A 22055-nucleotide genomic window follows, 5' to 3' on the forward strand; every position below is an offset into this window, starting at 1 on the left:
CCATGTTCCAAGAATGAAAAAAAGGTTACTACAACATCAGACAAAGCCATCATCGGGCAAGCTGGGATTTTGCATCTTGCGGCGTGAGAAAAGCTCTCCTGAGTTTCCCCACTCCTTTGCATCCCCAGGGCACCCTGCCAAGGAAAACCCCGACCACTCGTCGGCAATTCGAGTCTAGAATGGGATTTTCTGGGCGGTAAAGCGGGCCAGGAGGTAAAATTCCCAGCTGCTTGCCTGCTGGGGTTGTTTTAGTGTGATTCATCTTCGATGCGTGCAAAGCAAAGCCACCCGCGTTCGTCTCAAAGAACAATCAACTCAATCACAACTCAATTTAGAGCTCCTCCTCACTCTACTCTACCCCGACCATCCCGCCTGCCCCCAAAAATATGTGCAACAGCTGATTCATGAGGAATACCATGCCACTTGTCAAAGTAATGTTTTCTTTTCACCCACCAACCGCCTCTTTCTGGATATAACCCAGCCAGACCCCCTACTTCTTACTGGAACCACCTGCAGTTGGTTATTTGCTCTCCACCATTGGTTTATTTTCCCAGCCATCAACTTTTTTTTTTTTTTTTTACACTCTCTTAATTCCACAAGACAATACCCACCGTTCGTTGACCGTCGGTGCGCGCCCCCGACGACACTGGCTCCCAGCTAGCCAGGTTTGTTCTGCACGCACACGCCACGACCCAAAAAAGATAGCTTCGTTGCGCCGTTAGGCGCAGGTGTACCGGCGCGTTTTAGCCAAACAAATTCAAAAATTCGAGCGCCTCCGCTGTAACGCCGGCCTGGTCCTTCGACTTGACCGCCACGTCGTTGAGCATCCGCATTAGCTCCGTCTTCGTCCCCCCGGTTTTGCCTATAAGCGCGCAACTTGCGCCAATGCCGATTACAACCTGTCTCGTCTTTTCAATCTCGTCCAGTTTAGATCAAGGCTTGACCTCTATCCCGTCATCGACGACGGTGCGTCTGCTGCCGACCTCTGGCTACTCCTGTGGCTCCCCTGAAACCGCAAAGGAACTTGTTTAGTGTCCTGCTTGAAACCATGGTCGACGTGCAGACAGCTGCGCCTATGGACAGCATTGGGGCAAAGTTGACAGTGGCCAGCAGTCAAGCTCTGTCAAGGTCTCAGCACTCAATGGCTATATCGTCCGACCTTGCATCGCGACTTCGCTCACAGCTTGCTCTGGAAACATTCTCACCAGTGAACCAAAATGGATGCTTTGACTTTGACCGGGTCATCAAGTGTGGCTATCTTCAAAAGCGGACCAAGACCAGGGTGAGGCCCCTTGATTGCACAAGCATCAACTCTTCTCTTGCGTGGATATTGTTCGTTTTCTTGTGCATACAATACTGACTGTACGAATCGTAGTCTTGGAAAACCGTCTACGTGGTCATGAGACCAAATACACTTTCGATATACAAATCAGATAAAGAAGACAAACTACGGAATAAAATATACCTATCCGACCTGACAGCCGTCACGCTCCTTAAGGATCCAAAGCAGAAGCGCCACAACATGTTTGGGCTTTTTTCACCCTCAAAAAACATATACTTCCAAGCTCCCTCGTCCAAGGATGCCCAGGATTGGGTTGAGGCGGTTCGTCAAGATGCCCGGATCGAGGAGGAGGAAGACGAGATCTTTCTTGCAAGTCCTGTAGTCAGGCAAGAGTCATACGGCATTGTATCTTCCACAGAGCAGGCAAAGACGAACGGGGCGTTGCTGGAGCGGGAGCGCATGATGGCAAGCTCGCCAGAGATTCAGGAACGTGTCATTGCCCGCAATCCGGTAGGCCGTCAGTATGAGCGCCGGGCCTCTCATCTTGGCGAATCTTCAGGATTGTCGGGGAATGAGTTGGCCTCCCACTCGGACCTTTCAGATCTCGATGTGCCCAGCCGCTACATGGTCAAGTCGGCAGAGAGCGTTAATCAGCAGTCTCCGTCCAGCCCGCTACAGGACCGTCCGAATCTTGGCGGAAGGGTAGGGAGTAACTCTAGCGGCATTGCTCCAGAAAAGGACCCAGATCGCGTCATGTGGCAAGGGCAGATGTGGTTCTTGCGCTCCAAGGGTGGCCTGAGACAGTGGAAAAAGTCATGGGCAGTTGTGCGACCCAGAAATTTGATCTTATATCGGGACTCGTCCGAATACTCGCCACACCTCGTTCTGCCACTGTCTTCGATCCTAAACGTGGTCGACCTAGACCCTATCAGCAAGACAAAGAGGCACTGCCTGCAAATCATCACGGAAGAAAAACGCTTTCGTTTCTGTGCAGCCGATGAGGAGAGCCTGCTGCAGTGCCTTGGGGCATTCAAAAGCTTGTTGGCGAGGAGGCGCGAGTTGGAGGCAAGAGCCGCTGCTACCATATCTGTGCCCGAAATAACGACGGATTTGGCGACCCCCGACCGGGCTACACGACCGGATATCTACAGCACATCACCACCAGCTTCGGCGACCACTACCACCACCACCTCAGTTTCTGTCAACCTTGCCGCTTGAGGGAAGACACGACACAAATGGGAAATGTCACCGGGCCTCGGTGTTTGTGATGGATTCCAAGAGCCAAATGATTGGTCTTGGTCACAAAGAATACCCCGTCAAGCTTTGCGTGTATACTTTTCTGCTTCCTGGCACATACTGGGAGGCACTTATATTTTTGTTGGAATGATGTTGACGACTTATGAAAGCGTGAGAGGAACGAGTTATCCTATTAATTAATAAATTTGCCCTGTTAATCCGATTTGAATTGGTCTTGGCGTTGAAAGTGCTGAAAAAGTTCCAACAGTTCGGAGCATTGGGTTCGGAGGAATTTTGAGAGACGTAACAAATGCACACGCCCATGGAATGACAAAGGCATCTGTCATGATTACGGCAGGAATTTGAATCTAAGAAAAGTCATTTCTTTGCGGAAGAAAAACAAAACAACCAGAATGAATCATGAAGCATCGGATAACTTGACATATGCCCCCGCTCACCTGATGAAATATGGGACGGACACTCTAGCTGACCTTCTCGGGGGGAAAAAAAAATATAAAAAAAAAGAAAAAGTTGAGTTGCATTCGTCCCATTGTTTTCATGGAATGGAGGGTTGTTGATCTTCCCCCTCCTTCTGTAGGAGTTATGCACGGCTATGCATCCAGTAATACGGAGTATTTTGATGGACTATAACCCAAGCTTGCCAAGCAAAGTAGTAAGTATGCTACTACCGGTAATGGCGCGTGCTAACGAAGTTCCAGATGCCGAATGACCTGACTAAATCGGTAAGCCAAGAGATGGTTGAATTTCGCACGCTGCCTTTAATCAACCAATGATGAAACGGGAACCCACGGTCGGGTGATAATGTTTTACTTTTCTTCTCTCTCACATCCCAGATATTTTCAAGACTTGGGCAGTGATTGCTTGATTAGATACCGCAGATCGTAGGACACAAATGACTGTCGTACGTTCCATTCACCCTCCCGCCAAGTCTCTTGGCTATACCGGACAATTTTGATGGTATATTTTCATGCCCGGTGTTTATTTTCGTGGGTACCTACCTACCTACCTAGCAACTAGGCAAGGTAGCTTGGTAGGTAATCTTACAGCATGCACGAGTAGTAAGTCGTTGAGATGGTTCCTTGTAAATGGTGCAGCACAGGGTGCCGGACGTTGCAGCCAGTCGTCGGCAAGAACCAAGTGGCAAGCCACTCGGCTATGGGGCATTTTACAACGAGTGTGGCTCGTGGCGCTGGCCACATTTATGCGGATTGAAAGGAGGCAAGATCGCAAAAGGGAAGGCCCCAATCCAACATGCAGAAAACTACTAGGTAGGTACCTTATGTACCTACCTTACCTACCTTACCTTTTACGGTACTTACTGCACGATGGATAAAACAGGGATCAGGGAGGGGATCGGCCCGAAACAAGCCTAAAGATACTGTACAGTACTGTACATAGTACCCTACAAATAAGCACCCCCGCATCTTTTGGGGACATTTATTCGATGCTCTGCTGTACCGTCCAAGGTCCGCCTGTCATTTGCCCCCTTTGATTGTTGGCGCTATGGAGCTGCCAATCATTCCGCTCGAGCACGGGTTGCTGAACGTCTCTCATGGCAGGGGTCGTCTGCTTTTTCGTCCGGGACTTTGTTGCTTGGCTTCTTGGTTCGTTCGCAGCACACCACCCGCTTCCTTCAGCCCCCATCTGGAGGTACCTAGGAGCCCAAGCTACCTTAACCTACTTAAGGTGAGGAGTTAGTTACCGGTACACTACCGTACAAAGCACATACCCCTGACAAGGATTTCATTGCCACTGCGCATCCTTTTATCTTTTTTTTTTTTTATTCTTATTTTTTGATGGGCGGGTTCGTGCGTGTCCAAGTCACTAGACTAGCCGCCGAACGATGGCTGATATGATGGAGGCCACCAGGAACCGAACACAGCCCCTCGTGGCCGTTCCTGTTCCTGGGATTGCCTGTCAATTCTGTCTAGGCGTCACCCTTTCATATCCCCCGGGAACCTAACCCTTTCAAGTACTGTAGCTATAAACACGTTTGATGGATATTGACATTGCAAGTCCGCTAGCCGTCCTTTCTGTACCCATTGGGTAGGAGGGCCGTGCCATGGCGTAACAGAGTAGAGAGAGAGAGAGAGAGAGAGAGAGAGAGATGCCATGTTTTCAACCGGACTGTATAAATCTCTTTTTGGGTTCCCATCCCCAGCTGCGCCCTTCGCATGACGTCCATGGAATGTCTCGTACCTGTACAGTTTCCCGTCACCATATACCCGACCTCGAGTTCCTTTTGACTCCTGTCAGGCTGTCACCCACCACACCTGGTGTGTGCGAACCCCCCTCCTGACCAAGCAGTCCGGATGTTCGTTGTGCTGGTTTATATTTAAATCCTCCCTCGCAACCCCTGGCTTCCCGAAACGGAACGGGATATATATCCTTAGCTCGAACGGCATCACTTGGTCCTTACTTTGTTGCGCGCTTGGCCATTTGGGCTCTTGTAGTGACTTGTTTTACCTGAACCTACTCATCAGCCAGTACGCGGTTCTTCTATGACAGACAGTATTCCGCATCACTACTCCCTGATCTGATAGTATATAAGCATAAGCATATATACCATTCTGAACAAGGGTTGGTTGGTTTTGGCATCGTTGATCACAATACATCTCGAAACATGGCGCCGTTAACGCGCGTATGCGCCGCGCTCCTCTTCGGCCTGGCGACGGTAGCTACCGCTCTTGATGCGCCGCCGCTTCCCCTGAAGGCATCGAGCCGATGGATTGTCAATGCCGAAAATAAACGTGTCAAGCTCAAGTGCATCAACTGGGGTGGGCACATGGAGGTCAACATTCCCGAGGGCCTCCACAAGCAGCCGGTCGACTTCCTGGCCGGATGGATCGCCAACGCGGGCTTTAACTGCGTGCGCCTGACCTACTCGATCGACATGGCCCTCAGTCCGGGCCTCAAGGTCAGCGACTCCTTCCGCGCCGCGGGCCCTGCGGCGAATGTTTCGGCGGAGAGCATGAGCGACATGTACAACACGGCTGTTAGCAAGAACCCCTGGCTCGAATCTGCATCCATCATAGACGCGCACGCCAAGGTGGTTGATGCGCTCTGGAGCAAGGGCGTCATGACCATCATGGATAACCACGTCAGCAGGGCCTCGTGGTGCTGCAACCTCGACGACGGCAACGGGTGGTGGGCTTCGGCCCCTGGCTACAACGACAACAACTCGAGGTTCTTCAAGACGGACGAATGGCTCGCCGGCCTGCAGGCCATGGCATCGTGGGCGCAGGGCCACAAGGGCGTCGTCGGCATGGGCGTACGCAACGAGATCCGCGAGTTCCTCACCCAGGGCACCTTCAACGGCCGCCAGGACTGGTACGACCAGGTCTCGGCCGCCGCTCGCATCATTCACAGCACGCATCCCGACGTGCTCATCCTCATCGGAGGGACACTGTCGTCGACTGATTTGTCGCACGTTCGGTCTCGTCCGCTTGATGTCTCGGACTGGTATGTAACACAGTGGCTTTTTTTTTTTCTTCTTTTTTTTGTTCTTGTTCTTCAAGTCGGTCTTTTTGTTACTCCTTTTGTTATGTCTCACCTTTTTATTCCCCCTCCCCCCAAATGGACCCCGGTCAATAAAACACTCAAGCTAGAACCTTCCAAATTACTACATTCTTTTTTCCGTAAAGATACTGACCAGGTATACCCCCAAAAACAGGAAAGAAAAGCATGTCTGGGAGTGGCACGCCTATTCCTTCACGGTCAACTTCCACCCCATCATCAAGACGTGCTGGTACATGAGGCAGCTGTACGGAGCCTTTGACGGCTTCCTTCTCGAACAGGGTAAGCCCTACACCGGCCCGCTCATCCTGTCCGAGTTCGGCTTCGACCAGAACTCGCCCGACGACTTTTACCTCGGCTGCCTGCGCGACTACGTGGTCGGTAACGACGGCGACTGGGCCATCTGGGCCCTGCAGGGTAGCTACTACGCCCGCAACAACCAGGCCGACTTTGACGAGTCGTTTGGCGTCCTCAACAGGGACTGGAGCGACTGGAGGAACAGCGACGTCAAGAATAAGCTGGGCAAGATGTGGGACACCACACAAGGACCGTAGGTTAGCCTGCCGCGGCTAATTTATTCTGACGCATGGTCTTCGTTTGTTGAATAATTCTTCCCTTGGGTATATATCCTTTTTTCTTTCTTTTTCTTTCTTTAGATTAGGATTGGTTTGTGTTCTGTAGTCCATAATACCCCCTGACTGTCGGCGGACGTCCTTTTCGCTTCTTAATATGCAGGTATACATACATATATACACGGATTTTTGTTGCATATGCCCTCAACATACCTAGTATATTTCACTTATACCAAGCGTTGGATATAGCCCATCTTTATCCAACCTGTTCAGAAAATGGCGCTTGAGGGAGCAGCTAGGGGTACTTCCAATCTCCTCACCGAATAATCCTGGTTCACATCTCAAAGTAAGAACTGTCAAATTCGCCCATGTTGGTATTTCCCGCCTCAATCCACATGTCATCAAAGCTCGAACCACCGGCGGCGTCGGCAGAAGACAGGTCCGTGGGGCCGTCGAGCCGAAGCAGATCAGCAATCTCCTTGTCCATGGCGTTGACGTCAACCTTGGTTGACGCGTCGCCACCTCCGCCCGAGGTATCCATAGGATCGCCGGCTGTGCCGGTGGTTGATGGCTGTCCAGCGGCAGAGCCTGCTCCGTTGCCGCCTGCGAACTGGTCCGTCAGGAGGTTGTTGGTGGCATCGGTGATGAAGCTGTCGAGATCAAAGTCATTGTCACCTCCTGAAGGGTTTGAGGGTTCTGTAGCGCTGAGGGGAGGAGCAAGTGAGAACTGCATATTTGTAAAGTTCAGCTGGGGAGCTGCGCCGGATGGAGGAGGTGGCGCCGCGGCACCAATGCCCCCAGCCCCGTTCTGCAAGGTGGCAGGGTTGGTCAGGTCTATGATGCCGTCCAGGGGGTCAGCAGGCTGGGTCGAAGTGGGCTGTGGTTTGGGTGGAGGGGGTGCGGCCTGCGGAGGAACCGCCTTCTTTGCTGCCTGCGGCGGTGGCACAGTGGCAGCCGCAGGTGGAGGTGTTGCCTTTGGTGCCGGCTTCACTGGGGCGAAAACAGGAGAGGTTTTCTTGATTGAAGGCACAGGCGACGAGGTCTTGAGGGCTGGCGAGCCTGTCTTTGCTGTCGCAATGCTTGCGTGTTTGATGCCTGGTGATTCCTTCTTGATGGTAGAAATGTTGGCACCGGGAGCCGAGGCTGTCTTGACCATCGGCGAGGCTGCTTTCTGAACAGGTGGTTTCCCATGAACATTCAAAGCGGCTGGCGACGGCTTGGGCGGCGACTCGGTCTTCATCTTGACTGGGCCGGCTTGTGGCATGTGCCCAATACCCATATTAGGGAACGGGGCACCACCGGCGTTCATTTTTGCAACAGGCGGCCGGGCGGCAGCGTTAGGAGCAGCGGATGCGGCAGATGGCGGCTGCTTGAGTTGAAGTCGGGGTTGGGGCGGCGCCGATGCTGCCGACGGTACGCCGCCAGGTTGTGGAGGACCCGATGAGACAGGGGCCTCTGGAGCGGTGGCTGGCACCGGCTGGGACAGCATGACCGGCTCCGGGATCACGGCTTGGCGGCGTTTCGCCCGCATGAGATCCAAGTCACGCTGGAGGATTGCTTTTACCCTCATGAGCTCGCTTTCCATGTCGTCAAGGACCGAGTTGAAGTTGCTGTGCAGATCCTGGATCCGCTGGCCATGCGAGACTGCCGGCACGGCTCGCGGTCCATCAGCCCTACTTGACCTGATGGCCTTGGCAGTCTGAACGACCTATTGGGGGCGTAGATGCAGCATCATGTCAGTATAGTGAACAGCTAGCTGGTTATGTGAGGTAAATGCCCTGAGTCCTGCCTACCACATCATTGACCATACTCTCCAGCGCATCTAAGCGCTGAGGTGGTTTTTGGGTCGACATGACTGGTTTGTAAAAAATAATAAAACAAGAAAAAAAATTGAGATCGTCTATTTACGGATGGCCATTGACAAGGAATGCGGCGTATTGTCGTATCCGAAACCTCAAAATGAGGGCATTCGTAAAATCGTCACTCGGCAGAGCTCCACCAGGCGGCAATTAAGCCTGCGACAACCTCTGGTTGGCCACGTCGAGAAGGTGACTGATGCACTGCGATTCTTCCTACTTTATTAGGTGGACCAATTTCTGCCTTTTTCCGGTTTGTGACGGTGAAATTTGCCTGGTCATGTTATGAGTGGCTGATATTGGATTCCATCTGCAACAGTAGCTCAATCGACTGAGCTCCTCTCTCTGTCTGCCTTTGCGTTGCTGGGCAAAACAAAACCACGCTAGCACAATGCACTGTGATGTACTGTATGGATGTATGGAGCTGTTTGATTGGTCAGGCGCCGCGCTTACTGGAGAGCTCTTTGACCCCGGATAATCCCAACTCGAAAGTATCAAAAGGTGATTGATGCCCCACCTTTATCTATCACCGTCTTGACAGTATCATTCATCCAATGTGGTGCCATCATCTCAGGTTCCATTATGCTTGACGGTTTTTTTTTCTTCTTCCTCTTCTTTTTTTTTTTTTTTTTTTTTTTTTTTTTTTTTTTTTTAACTCTCTCTTACTCCTTTGAATCTTTCAAATGAATCAATTTGCCAATAAACAAAAGGTGAGAATGTACTTTTTTTGGGCCTTGGACAAGATACGTACCGAGGTATGTACCTATTTAGGTAATGTTTGTAGGTACCTTGTTTGACATTCAACGCCTGCTGAAATTTCAAACTGCAGTAAAATACCTTACCATTGTTTGACACTTCACTTCAACAAAGCAATTGCATTGGCACTAACTAAATTAAGAAAGCGATTTCAACAAAAAAGTGTTTTGCTTCAAGTCTTCATCTTTTCCGAGCGTGCCTTTTCTTTCCGTATAACGTCCATGTGTCATAGATTAGGAAGCTAGACTTCGTCTTCAAGGAACACCCTCACAAACTGCATTAATGTTCACAACATGTTGTTATTACATTTAGGGGTGGTCATTTGTTGTAAATTTCCTCGATGTTCGTGTTATTCTGCCCCCCCCCCCCCCACTTGATGGATACGCCGATAACTTTCATGTTTGTAGCTGTTTGTCGGTACGTTGTATCCTGCTGCAAACAGGCAGACCCCCTTGTACTTCGCCCCGAGCCTGCGTACAAAGACCATGCCAGGCGGCTCACACGCTGTTCTCCAAAGATACTCCCCCCACGCTCCCATTATCGGAGATGATCGCCACAAGTGGGTGGCCAGCATCGTGCCGTGTACATACATACATACATATACATGGAAAAGAACATCTCAGTGAGGGCCAAGGAGTGGAGAAAGGGAGGCTCTCAAGCTTAATTGATTGCGTACGAGGTAGTTGAGAACCGAACGTATTCAGGTAGCCAATCGTGCCATGTCTTTCATTGCCTTGTTGCATTACAGCGTGTACCATCATCCCACCCCTCTACCGCAGCCCTTTACATCTATCCTACCTTGTCCAAATTCTTCGGTTCCCGCCTTTTCGTTCTCCTCCCCTTTCCCTTTTCCCTTCTCTTCTCTCTGCTGTCTCACAATTTTGAGAAATCAAGTCACGGATCGGATCGGTCGCTGTTGAGACGCCTTGGGAGGATAATTCCTTTTCCTTTAACGTCATCTTTCCTCCATTTCTCTCCGTAGTACTTTTCTCTCCAAATCTTCCTTGTCCGCAGCTCTGTTGCGTTTCTTGTTGTCCATTGGCTCAGTGGATTTATTTACCGACCAAATCTGGACAGCTACTCCTCCCCTATCTTTTGTCGCCTTGCCCTCTATCCATCCTTACATTGATTGATTGATTGATTCTACTATCTATCGTAGGCGTCCTGCCCAATCCGTCTCATAAAAAAAATCGTCTAGTCTTGTTTTTATTTTTATTTTATTTATTTATTTTTCTAGCTCCGAATCTGACATCGGGGGATTTCTTCTGTTCGCGCCAGCGCCAGTTGAAAGAGCTACGGTAATATTGGTATGCCTACCTTCCATGCTACCTACCTATCCACCCAAATAGGATCCGGGGTTTTTACAAGATATCAGAACTGCTCCACATGGCATTTTTCTCTAATGCGTTTACTCCTCGCAGGCCTTGTCCCTGTTTATCCGCACTCCGCTTTCGCCTACCTAGGTAGTCCGCCCCTTTGCGCACAAGCCACCCACCACCGTGGAGATTTTGAACAAGTTTGAGCCTTGTCGCCTTACGAAATCTGTTTGGTGCCTGACGACTTTTATCGCCAACAACGGTCGCGGAACCACTTTGACGCCACTCCCGTGCGAGATACATACCATACTTCATTTGTGCGAATCCTCGCCGAACACGTTTACTGGCGCGCCAGAGTTTCCCCTCCTTTTGCACCCCGGAAAGCGTGTCGGCATCGATTTTCTTTTGTCCTTGTTCTTTTTGTTCTTCACTTGCGTGTTGCAAAAGCCAATCAACTTTTTTTTTTCCTTAGCTCGATTTCTGTCACGGCCAAAGCTCCTTCCTCCACAACTTTAGCGTCCGCCCTTCGTCCCTTCCCCTCCCGTCGTCGATATCAGCCTCCTGTGGTCCTCTGACTGATCACTTCAATCATTCGGATCGAAAATCGTCAATCGACCCCTCCCACCACAACCTCGCGATGGCTGACAACGGAGCTCCTGCCCCGGGCACTCAGCTGCCTCCCCCGCCCCAGGCCAATGCTGGCGCGCCGGGCTTCGATAACCCGCAGAACGGTCAATCCGGTCCCATGGCCCCTCCGCCTCTGCACATTCCCCAGAACACCAACCCGATCCCGACCGCCATTACATCGCCCATGGGAGGTGGGGATCAGAGTGCTTTGATGTCTCCAGGTGGAACATTCACCCGACGCACTGCGCCCGAACCTAACAAGCGCGCGCTTTACGTCGGTGGTCTGGACGCTCGGGTCACCGAGGACGTGCTGCGCCAAATCTTTGAGACGACCGGCCATGTGCAGAACGTCAAGATCATCCCGGACAAGAACGTAAGTTTGCCAGCTTAGCGACTTATCTGTGCTTGTACGAGGTAGTATTCCTTTATGCAGACACGTGGCTGACTCAATCCTCCTATTATCAACAGGCCAAGGGCTACAACTACGGTTTCGTCGAGTATGACGATCCCGGCGCGGCTGACCGTGCCATGCAGACCTTGAACGGCAGGAGGGTTCACCAGTCGGTAAGTAAATATTTTTCTTCTTCAAAGCTGTTGTACCTGGGTGCCGTGCCACAGAAGCTAGGAGCCTTAGCTAGGTAGCCCCCTAAGCACCTGGCTAAAGCAAAACAAGACTACCTTGCATGTCTGACAATTTACCGCTAACACTGGCGTGTTAGGAAATCCGAGTCAACTGGGCCTACCAGGCTGCAACCAGCGCAACCAAGGAGGACACGTCCAACCATTTCCACATCTTCGTGGGTGATCTCTCCAACGAGGTCAATGATGAGGTTCTTACGCAGGCTTTCTCCGTCTTTGGCTCTGTATCCGAGGCGCGTGTGATGTGGGACATGAAAACCGGCCGATCCCGTGGTTATGGCTTTGTTGCATTCCGCGACCGCTCCGATGCCGAGAAGGCATTGAGCTCCATGGATGGAGAGTGGCTCGGTTCCCGTGCCATCCGCTGCAACTGGGCAAACCAGAAGGGCCAACCCTCTATCGCTCAGCAGCAGGCCATGTCGGCCGTGGGAATGACCCCCACGACGCCGTTCGGTCACCATCACTTCCCGACCCACGGAATGCAGAGCTACGAGATGGTAGTCAACCAGACGCCCGCCTACCAGACCACCTGCTACGTCGGCAACCTCACTCCGTACACCACCGCCAACGATGTGGTTCCCTTGTTCCAGAACTTTGGCTACGTTGTTGAGTCTCGATTCCAAGCGGATCGTGGGTTCGCTTTCATCAAGATGGATAGCCACGAGAATGCCGCTCAGGCCATCTGCGGCCTCAACGGGTACAACGTGAACGGAAGACCTCTCAAATGCAGCGTACGGTCTTTGCCTCATGATTCTTCCCTGAGTATAAAGCTGTTTTCATGGGTTCTTGACTAACCTTTGTATGACCAATCCTATAGTGGGGTAAAGATAAGAACTCGACCAACCCTCAGGGCAACTTCGACCCTTCGCAAGCCTTCAGCCCTCAGAGTGCCGGAGGCCCTGGCTTCCCCGGAACCCCCTCGACCTACTTCCCGCAGTACGGCGGTAAGTTGATGGTTGAAAATCCATAAAATAAACCCGATGCAAAAAAAAAAAAAAAAAAAAAAAAAAAAAAAAAAAAAAAAGACACTAACATTTAGTTCTTCCAGGCCAATTCAGCGGCCCCCAGGGCAACTTTGGCCCCAACTCGGCGCAGTCTCCCGCAGGCTTCCAGCAGCAGCCCATGCCATTCAGCAACCCGCCTAGCGCAGGTGGCTATGGTCGCGGACAGCAGGCACCGAATGCTCAGTGGTCGTCACCGCAAGGCCAGCCGCAGAACTTCAACAACAACGGCTTCTCCGGCTACCAAGGCTAATCACCTCCTCGTTGTCTTCGAAACCCAAGTGTCTTGTATCCCATATCCGCCATGTGAATCCGAACGGGTCCATGTGAACGGCACAGGTTTGCTCGTGGATAATTCGCATGGGAGAGATAAAACGAAGCCAAAAAAAACCCCAAAACATCTGTGCTCGCAGTGAAGCGTCTTGTCTTCGCTTGACTGCAATATTTTATGTTCTAGGAGCACTTGTTCTTATTCTCGACTGGAAGCTTTTCTGATTTTTCGTTTTACATTTCCGATGCTCTTGTGGTTTACAAAATGGATGGGATGGTCTTTTCTTCCCCGGTTTCAATGGCCTGTGTTTCCTAACGGGCTCCAGATGTCTCTGTTCTATTCCTCTCGTTGTCGTCGATTTCTCCTCTATGCTGGTATGTTATGCGAGGCATTTACAATATCCTGAGTTTTGGCCCTTTGTAGTATTGCACGCATTGTCACCCTTGACGAGGGAAAAAGTTTTCGTTCGATTTGATTTCCTTGCTGGATACCACCTCGAGCATAGTGGACTGCGTTCTTCGACTTCCTCCTTCTCGACTCTTATGACTTACGATTTTTCGCTACCTCCTGCAAACCATGTCCTTAATATTTGTGTCTTGCCACATATTTGGCCACCGGCTCTAAACATTGATAACTTTTTCTTTCCTTCTTTTTCTCTTTCTCTTCCTTCGCATTATTACGGATGGGACGGTCTCTGAATTCTCTTCTTTTTTTCTCTTTCTTTTCTTTGGTGTCCAGAAGAATGGACCTTGTGGTTTAATCCGTTTGGGCCTAATTGGCCGGGAATGATCTATGGTGGAAGTAGACAGACTGCTACAGCAAAAAGAGGCGCAGCTCGACCTAACGAATTCAAAAGCCAGCTCGGTTGAATTTATGCGAGTACAAACTTAGAGAGCAGTTTTGCTAGAATGGCGTTTTGGTTGCGCTCACATCATAGTACGGTGTGCGTTTGATTAATCTGCCCGCAGCTTAAGTACTTTATAGCTCTTGGACTTGTGATTTTCACGGTAGTCGTCAAGCGATACGGATAGGGGCTAGGGACTTTGGGGCATCATGGGCTTGCCTGCCCACAAACTAGGTACGCTCGGATCACTACTCGGGATAACTACTGTAAGTGGGCGGGCGGCCTGGCGAATGATGCGAGCCGTGCTGTCCCCTCGGGTAACCTGGTCGTAGCTCCTCCTTCTGTACGTCATTGGGACAGAGAAAGCCATTTGGCGACTTCTACAGCCTATTTACAGTAAAATCAATGCAATAGCGTGTATGAGAGAAACAAGCCAAATCCTTACATGTTGTACACTGAATATAATGTTTGAAATACACCTTCAGCCTTGGGTGCGTTTCAGGAAATATAAAAAAACAAAAACCAAAAAAAAAAAAAAAACAGTCAAGCTTTATGGATGCGTTCTCAGACTCAGGCGCGATTCTCGGCCTTGATTTGTGCTCATGGGCTGGGGTGACTGATTGTCAGGCCGCGAATGCCCAAAGGCTTGGAGGGGGACTGTTCACGCACTGTGGCCATCTTTGGCCATGAGCAACATTCAAGCGAGATAGCAAAGAAGAGATGGACGCCCGAATAGCGACAGCAAGGGGGAAGGAAAAAAACAAAAAAAACGCTAAAATCGAGAGGGTACTTTTTGTTCGGGTTTGATGATTCAAAAACCTACATTCGCTTGTGATGGCGGGAAATCTTGCTGTTACTTTTCATTATCGTACATAAAGTACCTACCTAACCTACCTAGGTAGTGAGTACCCTGCCTACAAGGAGGCGTAAAAAATAGCTGCAGGCTTTCTGTGATCAATTGATTACCTGCAGGTGGGCTTAGGCGTCCCTCCGTAGCGTGGCTGCATCCCCTCAGAGCATCCCAAGCTTGGCTTGCTTGGGCTCCCACTTTGGTCGAGGCAGCCCACCTCTCAATATTGCGCACTGTCCACCAACCAGTCAGTCAGTCAATCAATCAGTCAGTCAATCAAGTGTCTGCTCAGACTGCCGCAGCCCAGTTACAGGCTTTCGAAACCTTCACTTTCTGATCTTTCTGATTTTTTTCTCTCTCTTCTTTCCCTCCGTAGGTCCCAGCGACGCTTGTGCAGCAGCTTTGTGCATCGGGCGTCCGCACCGCAACACCCGTCGAATTTCCCTAAAGGACAATTTCTGGCCTAAGGCGTTGCTGGTGCTGACGGTAGTCTGTCTGGTCTGTTCACCATGGAACAGTGGCAGTCACCATACTCGGACGCTGCTGGCGCGTCTCGACGTTACAACAGCGGCGCCAGCAACAGCAACAGCGTCGGCCAGGGCCACAACCATTTGTCGCGGGACTTCAATGGTCAGCAGCAACAGCACCTGAACCAACAACCACACCATCAACAACAGCAGCAGCAGCAGCACCATACGCCACAGCCGCCCATCGCATTCAAGTACGATCAGTACCCGAGCTCGCAACAGTCGCAGATTTACCACCAGCAACAACAGCAGCATCACCACAACCAGCAGCAACAGCAACAGCACCCGCACCAACAACAACAACAACAACATCATCATCATCACATTCCGAGTCTCAATACTGCCACCTCGCCAATTGCTACGCCGCAGATACGAGACGGCAACGGCGACGTCCCCATGTCGGATGCTCACGATCAATACTCTGGCATGAAGTATCCAATGCGGCCCCACCACCAAGCCCACCTCAGCGCCGGCGCCCGTCCCTCGAACCTGCACTCTCCCCAAGAGTCGTCTGCTGCCGCTCAAAGGTATTCGCCCATGGAAGTCATGTCGCCTACATCGCCGTACTCCCCTTACACGCCAAAGTCGTCGTCGGGTGCCGGTGGTAGCCACTTCTCCAACTTGCCCCCGCAGCAGCGTCAGTCGCCTACGCGTGGTGCTTCAGACTATGGGAACTCCCTGCACAGCCCGTACCCTCCCCAGAGCCCATATTACCCGAGTCGTCAATCATCCCAGTCCCAGGGTGGCCACTCTCAATCGGGCTCGCAGCAGCTGCCGCCAATTTCGCCGCACACTGGCGCCTATGATGGCTTCTCCCTCTCTGCCACCACCCCGACGACCGAGTCGCTCTATCCCCCGGACCCCAAGTCGCCGAGACGTATCATGCCCCAGCCGACCTATTCTGCCCCTCAGCCCGTTCCTGAGCTCAAGAAGCTGCGGGCATTGTCGGATCTGCGACCCAAAGTCAGCGCGCAACCGCCTTTCCGGCGAGCCAACCCCGAGGGTGGGTTCATAAGCGTACGTGTATTCTCAATCTGTCATCGCACGACTAAAATCGCACAGCTAACCCTCACAAACTCATCCCCACAGCCTCTGCAAGCTTTGACTGTTCATCTGCCTGCGACATACAGAATTTGCAACCCGAGCTTTAAGTATGAGTCCTCACGCAACCCGCGTCGGGTTCTTACCAAGCCTAGCAAGGGTACCAAGAACGACGGATATGACAATGAGGACAGCGATTATATCCTCTACGTCAATGATATCCTCGGATCCGAGGAAGCTGGACACAAGTAAGTTGCCCTGGGACACCAAGCAGGAATCAAACAAGCGCTGACAAGTAAACCTCAAACCTATAGGAACCGATATCTGATTTTGGACGTGTTGGGCCAAGGAACATTTGGCCAGGTGGTAAAGTGTCAGAACCTGAAGACACAAGAGGTCGTCGCTGTAAAAGTGATCAAAAACCGCACCGCCTACTTCAACCAGTCTATGATGGAGGTCTCAGTCCTCGATCTAGTAAGCTATCAACGCCGGGAATAACCCTTGCAAAAGCACGATTGCGTGCGTGTGCTAATTCACAACGTTGCACAGCTCAATACCAAGCTCGACAAGAACGACGATCACCATCTCCTGCGACTAAAGGACACATTTATTCATAGACAACATCTTTGCCTAGTGTTTGAGCTACTGAGTGTGAATCTTTACGAACTAATCAAGCAAAACCAGTTCAGAGGCCTTAGTACGACGCTTGTCCGTGTCTTTGCGCAGCAATTACTCAACGGCCTTGCACTTCTTAACAAGGCGCGTCTGATACACTGTGATCTCAAGCCCGAGAATATCTTGCTGAAGAATCTCGAGAGCCCAATCATCAAGATTATCGACTTCGGCTCGGCTTGCGATGAACGGCAAACAGTCTATACTTACATTCAGTCGAGATTCTACCGGTCTCCCGAGGTTCTTTTGGGGTTGCCGTACTCATCTGCCATCGACATGTGGTCGCTTGGCTGTATTGTGGTGGAGCTGTTTCTTGGACTGCCGCTCTTCCCTGGATCATCCGAATACAACCAGGTATCTCGGATCGTTGAGATGCTGGGCAACCCGCCCAACTGGATGCTTGAAATGGGCAAGCAGTCCGGGGAGTTCTTCGAGAAGCGGCAGGACGAGTTCGGGAGGCGAACATACCAGCTGAAGAGTATGGAACAGTACTCAAAAGAACACGGCACAAAAGAACAGCCCAGCAAAAAATACTTCCAGGCCAACACCCTACCGGAAATTATCAAAACATACCCGATGCCACGGAAGAACATGAAGCAGAGCGAGATCGACAGAGGTATAGTTTTCAACCGATTATGCTCCCACCGTGAACATGTTACTAATTGCATCTCACTGCCCACAGAAATGAACAACAGGATTGCGTTCATTGACTTTGTCAGGGGGTTGTTGACCATCAATCCCTTGGAAAGGTGGTCTCCTCAACAAGCAAAGCTCCATCCTTTTATCACTCAGCAGAAGTACACAGGGCCGTTTGTTCCGCCCATGAACCTGAAGTCAAGCTCCCTTAACCGCTCCCCGGCGCCTGGGACCCAACAGCAACAGCAGGCTGAGGCTCTTAGCAAGCAGCGAGCCCAAGCCGCTCAGGCACAAGCCAATTCTGCAGTTCAAGGTGCATACGCATCAATGGCTACGCCAGCACAGTACCAGCACCAGCCTGGTCACCCGACGTCAGCTCCACCGGTGTATGCCAACAATTCTGTGTACGCTGCGGGCGGGAGCCACGCACCGCCAGCGCCTCCGCCGTACGCGACCTCGCAGGGTGCTTACGGACAGATGCCCCAGTCTCAGCCACCGGCACAGATGCCTCCAGCCAACTACGCAGGAGTTCCGCCGCAACAGGGACAACAGCAGCCACACCAGTCTCAGAATAACATGTATGCCCAGCAGAGGTCGCGCCAGCGTGCGTCTACCATGGAGCAACATCACCAGAGCGGTATTCCTGCAGCGATTCAGAGGGTGGCCAGCCACCTGGATCCCAGCCAGCCCATCCGCCTGCAGCCCAGCCCAGCATACTACCCCCCTCCCTCCGATAGCGGTGCTCTCATGGACAATACTCCTGGTCGTATGGGTCCCAACAGAAGAGGTAGTCGCGCGCAACAAGGAGGTCGTGGTAACAACAAGGATTTCATCCGCAATCTAGAGGAGCGCACGCTCGAGGAAGGTTTCATGAGCAGTTCTCAACAAGGCTCTTGGCATTGAGGTTGAGAATTGCTGCCAGTTAGTGGCGTCAAGTAGAGCCGATTGTCGTTTCTCTTGCTTCAGCAATCCGCACGTGTCAATTCAATGACATGACGGCATCGTTCGTCGACTGGCAAGCGTTATCCGCGAAATATGAACAGCTGCGGTTCTGATTGACACCGAAGCCCTCTACAATTTTTGTTGGACACGTTGTCACTTAGGGCAACGTGATCCAAGTGGGCTTATCTCGGACCTGCTCTCCCTTGGGCATGTGACGCGGATGAGAAATTGCATGTTGCTGGGTCTTCAATAGGGGCGCCTCAGCTGAAGATGGCAACATGAGGGAGAGCGAGATGCACCAGAAGATGAGCCGTCAGCAGCGTCGCCGACGAACGCCATACAATACACACTAGGGAAGGCATCCGCGATGTCAAGGGCTGGTCGGCCATTCTCTCGCTCCGGAACCCGACAAAATAGCACCCTTCAGAGGTTAGGGTGTTAGGGTGGGGAAATTAGGCAAAACTCTCGAGATTTGTGTCTAGTCCCTTAGTTTTATGCTCTCTTTGTGCACAAGCTTTGTACCTTCTCCGAACCCAAGATTCTCCGCGGGAATGGGATAGGCCCACCTTAAGGAGTCAACATGCGGACAGTTTTGGGGATGAATAGAAGGTAGGCGATGCGAGCGATTTGAAGACTCCAATTTCACTCTTCAAAATGGGTCACCGGTTAGGATGGCAGGGCTATTGCCGAAAGGCTTGCCTGGGTTGACGGCGGCATGTCTGAGGCAAGGTTGATTGATTGATGGATTCAACTTGGGGGATATGCATCGAAGGACAAGTGTTAGGTGTTTTCTTCCTTTTTTTGTTCTTCTTTCGCTGACGAGATGATTGGCCGGCCCGTCTTTGCCCCTGCTTTGTCGGTTCAACGAAGCTTTATATCTATATCTTTTCCTTCGATTTTGTAAGAGTAGTAAGGTGCTTGAATCACAATATGTGGAATGCATCAAAAGCAAACATGTCTTTGTTCCTTTGAAATTTTGGCGCCCGCTGGGTCTGCTAGGGCGCGAAGACAAGGTCGATAAAGTGAGAGGTTACAGGGGAGCAGGTTGGATCGGAGTGACAACGTCGGCGAGGCGACTCCCATACTTTCAATGGGAATGCATTTTCGCAGCAGTCCCAAAGAACATTCACCAAACCGCAGTCGTCCAAGGTGGTATCGCGGCAACATGATGGATCTTGGCTATCAACTGGAACAACAGGGTCTTTTGGGTAGTGTGTCATAACAATGACGAGGAATGGTGGCAGCGTCCTCGATTCATCATGGCATTTTTTCTTCTTATTTTTCTTTCTGCCTTGGTTCAAGACGTTCTATGCATATATTCCAGGTACCGTATATGTCCCAAAGAGCAGAAGAAGAAAAAAGAAGAAAAAAATAGAAAAGAGAAAGACTTTGCTAATACTCCTGTCTAAAGCTTGAACGTCCCCTGTCGATCTGAAATAAGGGGGGATTCCAACTAACTATTAGTACCGTGACGTATCCCGGCGAGGTGAAAAACCAGTGCGGTAGGCACGACGCGAATCGCTGCCGTAATAAGACTGATCCTCATTGCCGCTATAGTCCGCTTGATAGTGGTTGTGTCTGTTGTCATTGTGGTATCGCAGATGCTGCGTCGGTGAATCGCCGCGACGCGGGCTCCGCGCATGCTGCTGTGAGTGGCCGTCCCATTGTGCCCTCTCGTCTACATATCCGTTATCTGGACCTCCATCCCAATGGGCACGCGAATCCTGCGTCTCCTGGACGAGACTACATGCCTCCGAGCGTGAGTCGTATTGCGTGTGGTTTGGCTGGCCGGACTTGTCTGATCCGCGCCACCAGGGGAAAAGATCAGGCTCTTCCTAACGGCCCGACCCTTTTCCTCGACCACGATTGTTGCCCCTTGACCCTCCACGGCCCCCATTACCATTTCGAGGCAGCAAAGAGTCGCTGTAGAGCTTCCTCTCGCTTCCACCACCTCCGTCGACATCCATTCCGGTATCGTAGTCACCACCCGAGAAGCCGTGCGAACCATCTATGATGTTCCCGCTCCCGTTTAGCAGAGGCTCAGGCCTGGAGACGATTGGCTGCGTGACGGCACCGCCGCCAACTTTAGGGTACACCCTCAAGAGACGGCCGTCGGCCGTCTGGTTGTTGAACTGATCAATCACACGTTGCGCGCCGTTGGGGTCCTCGAAAACTATCTCGGCGATAATGATGGGGCTCGTCTTTAACAAGCGACAGCTCGTGACGATGCCGCCGCATGGCGTGAAGGCACTCTCGATGTCGGCGGCTGTTGTGCCGGGCGCAAAGTTCTGGGCCATGACGACTGGCGGACCAGCAAGCCCGCGTATGGATATGCCACTGTTCCTTACGGTGGCCTGTTGCTGAGCTGGCGCTTTTGCTTGATCCCTGGAGAGGGCGTGTGAGAGCTTCGAGGCGCGCTGTTGCTGCTGCTGTTGCTGCTGCTGCTGCTGGCGCTTGGGGCCCTTGGGCACGGCCGGTCCGCCTCCGGGGGTGGATATGCGACTGGCTAGTGAGCCCGCGGCCGGCTTCGCTGCGTCGGTGGAGGAGCCATGCAGGTCATGGAACCAGATACCATTGACATCGCCGGGCTTGACTGCTCCGGAAGATGCGCGATTCTGGAAGGATGGGTCCCCGACACGAGAAGGCTGGTTAGCCTCAAGCGTTGAGCCATAGAGAGCGCATGGAATTTATCATGAGCCAAGACCTTACCTTTTTCACTCCTACGCGGCTAGCAAGGGAGCCAGCGGCCGCGGAGGGCGAAGACAGGCCTGAGCCTTTGCCTGGGGCGCTGGATCGCCTGTCCCGGCTGAATATCCTGGCTGCGAGAGCCTCCTTCTGCTTGCGGTTTCGATCTGAATATCCCAGGCGCAGGGAAACAAAAAAAAAAATGATGGCGTCGCGTTAGTGTGGCCGTTGCGACGATTTTAAAATTGACGGGAAGCTGCCTGAAAAGGTGTGGGTAGGTACGAGGTAGGTAGGTAGGTAGGCATCTTAGGTAGGCAATACATGGCTTTCGGGGAGGTTTCTCGTACCGGCGTGGATGATCTTTTCGAAGTCGGTCGCGTGCTTTTTCGACATCTTGATCTCTTTTCCCATGAACGCTAAGATCGTTTGGTTGGTTAATGCGACAATTGTTCTTCTGTTCAAAGACCAAGTTTTGGATGGTATCTCGATGTCAATGGTGAGAGAGGATGACCATGTGTGATAATTTAGTTTCCTTCCCCGGACGTAGAGTCCTACGCGTGTTATCGGCTGGCTCCGCGTGTTCAGGAAAGAGACTGATCTGACAGGGGGTTAGGGTTACCCAGTACCCATGCTTAGCCCAAATTACAAGTGGAGGCTTTGCACCAAAGTTCCTGCACAGTATGAAGTCTAACAACAGCAAACTGGGAAAAAAAAACTGCTTGACTGTTGACCGACAGGAATTCTTCTGAGCAGGCTTTTGATTAA

At 51.6% G+C, this 22055-nt stretch overlaps 7 protein-coding genes across 7 annotated transcripts; 5 read left to right on the forward strand and 2 right to left on the reverse strand.

Annotated features, from left to right (window-relative positions):
- Window positions 1-388: 388 nt before the first annotated feature.
- On the forward strand, window positions 389-2960 carry PgNI_09824 (uncharacterized protein). The gene is made up of 2 exons (XM_031129806.1): window positions 389-1282; window positions 1376-2960. Exons 1-2 carry the CDS (start codon window positions 1049-1051, stop codon window positions 2498-2500), a joined length of 1359 nt encoding a protein of 452 aa, XP_030977803.1. The 5' UTR covers window positions 389-1048; the 3' UTR covers window positions 2501-2960.
- Window positions 2961-4042: 1082 nt separating this feature from the next.
- Window positions 4043-4237, forward strand: PgNI_09825 (uncharacterized protein; the record flags this gene model as incomplete). Its single annotated transcript, XM_031129807.1, has 1 exon — window positions 4043-4237. The coding sequence occupies one exon, from the start codon at window positions 4043-4045 to the stop codon at window positions 4235-4237; it is 195 nt and encodes a 64-aa protein (XP_030977805.1).
- Window positions 4238-4671: 434 nt separating this feature from the next.
- On the forward strand, window positions 4672-6836 carry PgNI_09826 (uncharacterized protein). Its single transcript, XM_031129808.1, has 2 exons — window positions 4672-6001; window positions 6213-6836. Exons 1-2 carry the CDS (start codon window positions 5163-5165, stop codon window positions 6607-6609), a joined length of 1236 nt encoding a protein of 411 aa, XP_030978124.1. The 5' UTR covers window positions 4672-5162; the 3' UTR covers window positions 6610-6836.
- A 125-nt stretch (window positions 6837-6961) lies between these two features.
- Window positions 6962-8757, reverse strand: PgNI_09827 (uncharacterized protein; the record flags this gene model as incomplete). Its single annotated transcript, XM_031129809.1, has 2 exons — window positions 8421-8757; window positions 6962-8335 (listed from the first exon to the last, which is right to left on the reverse strand). Exons 1-2 carry the CDS (start codon window positions 8478-8480, stop codon window positions 6962-6964), a joined length of 1434 nt encoding a protein of 477 aa, XP_030978126.1. The 5' UTR covers window positions 8481-8757.
- Window positions 8758-10013: 1256 nt separating this feature from the next.
- Window positions 10014-14606, forward strand: PgNI_09828 (uncharacterized protein). The gene is made up of 6 exons (XM_031129810.1): window positions 10014-10546; window positions 10661-11555; window positions 11651-11746; window positions 11902-12552; window positions 12639-12765; window positions 12870-14606. The coding sequence occupies exons 2-6, from the start codon at window positions 11193-11195 to the stop codon at window positions 13073-13075; spliced, it is 1443 nt and encodes a 480-aa protein (XP_030977801.1). The 5' UTR covers window positions 10014-10546; window positions 10661-11192; the 3' UTR covers window positions 13076-14606.
- Window positions 14607-15296: 690 nt separating this feature from the next.
- On the forward strand, window positions 15297-19641 carry PgNI_09829 (uncharacterized protein; the record flags this gene model as incomplete). Its single annotated transcript, XM_031129811.1, has 5 exons — window positions 15297-16331; window positions 16404-16603; window positions 16670-16829; window positions 16905-17643; window positions 17710-19641. 5 exons carry the CDS (start codon window positions 15297-15299, stop codon window positions 18564-18566), a joined length of 2991 nt encoding a protein of 996 aa, XP_030977802.1. The 3' UTR covers window positions 18567-19641.
- Window positions 19642-20065: 424 nt separating this feature from the next.
- Window positions 20066-21804, reverse strand: PgNI_09830 (uncharacterized protein; the record flags this gene model as incomplete). Its single annotated transcript, XM_031129812.1, has 4 exons — window positions 21638-21804; window positions 21315-21457; window positions 20506-21220; window positions 20066-20403 (listed from the first exon to the last, which is right to left on the reverse strand). The coding sequence occupies exons 1-4, from the start codon at window positions 21699-21701 to the stop codon at window positions 20066-20068; spliced, it is 1260 nt and encodes a 419-aa protein (XP_030977923.1). The 5' UTR covers window positions 21702-21804.
- Between the last annotated feature and the right edge of the window lie 251 nt (window positions 21805-22055).

This window comes from Pyricularia grisea (genome assembly GCF_004355905.1).
Source record: "Pyricularia grisea strain NI907 chromosome Unknown Pyricularia_grisea_NI907_Scaffold_7, whole genome shotgun sequence".
Taxonomy (NCBI): Eukaryota; Fungi; Ascomycota; class Sordariomycetes; order Magnaporthales; family Pyriculariaceae; genus Pyricularia; species Pyricularia grisea.

Excerpts from the sequence above, each read along its gene's own strand:
- PgNI_09824 (XM_031129806.1), top strand. The coding sequence starts at position 1,049 with ATGGTCGACGTGCAGACAGCTGCGCCTATGGACAGCATTGGGGCAAAG. Across the intron at positions 1,283-1,375 it reads AAAAGCGGACCAAGACCAGG|TCTTGGAAAACCGTCTACGT; the intron begins GTGAGGCCCCTT and ends TACGAATCGTAG.
- PgNI_09826 (XM_031129808.1), top strand. The coding sequence starts at position 5,163 with ATGGCGCCGTTAACGCGCGTATGCGCCGCGCTCCTCTTCGGCCTGGCG. Across the intron at positions 6,002-6,212 it reads CCGCTTGATGTCTCGGACTG|GAAAGAAAAGCATGTCTGGG; the intron begins GTATGTAACACA and ends CCCCAAAAACAG.
- PgNI_09828 (XM_031129810.1), top strand. The coding sequence starts at position 11,193 with ATGGCTGACAACGGAGCTCCTGCCCCGGGCACTCAGCTGCCTCCCCCG. Across the intron at positions 12,553-12,638 it reads GAAGACCTCTCAAATGCAGC|TGGGGTAAAGATAAGAACTC; the intron begins GTACGGTCTTTG and ends CCAATCCTATAG. Across the intron at positions 12,766-12,869 it reads CTACTTCCCGCAGTACGGCG|GCCAATTCAGCGGCCCCCAG; the intron begins GTAAGTTGATGG and ends TAGTTCTTCCAG.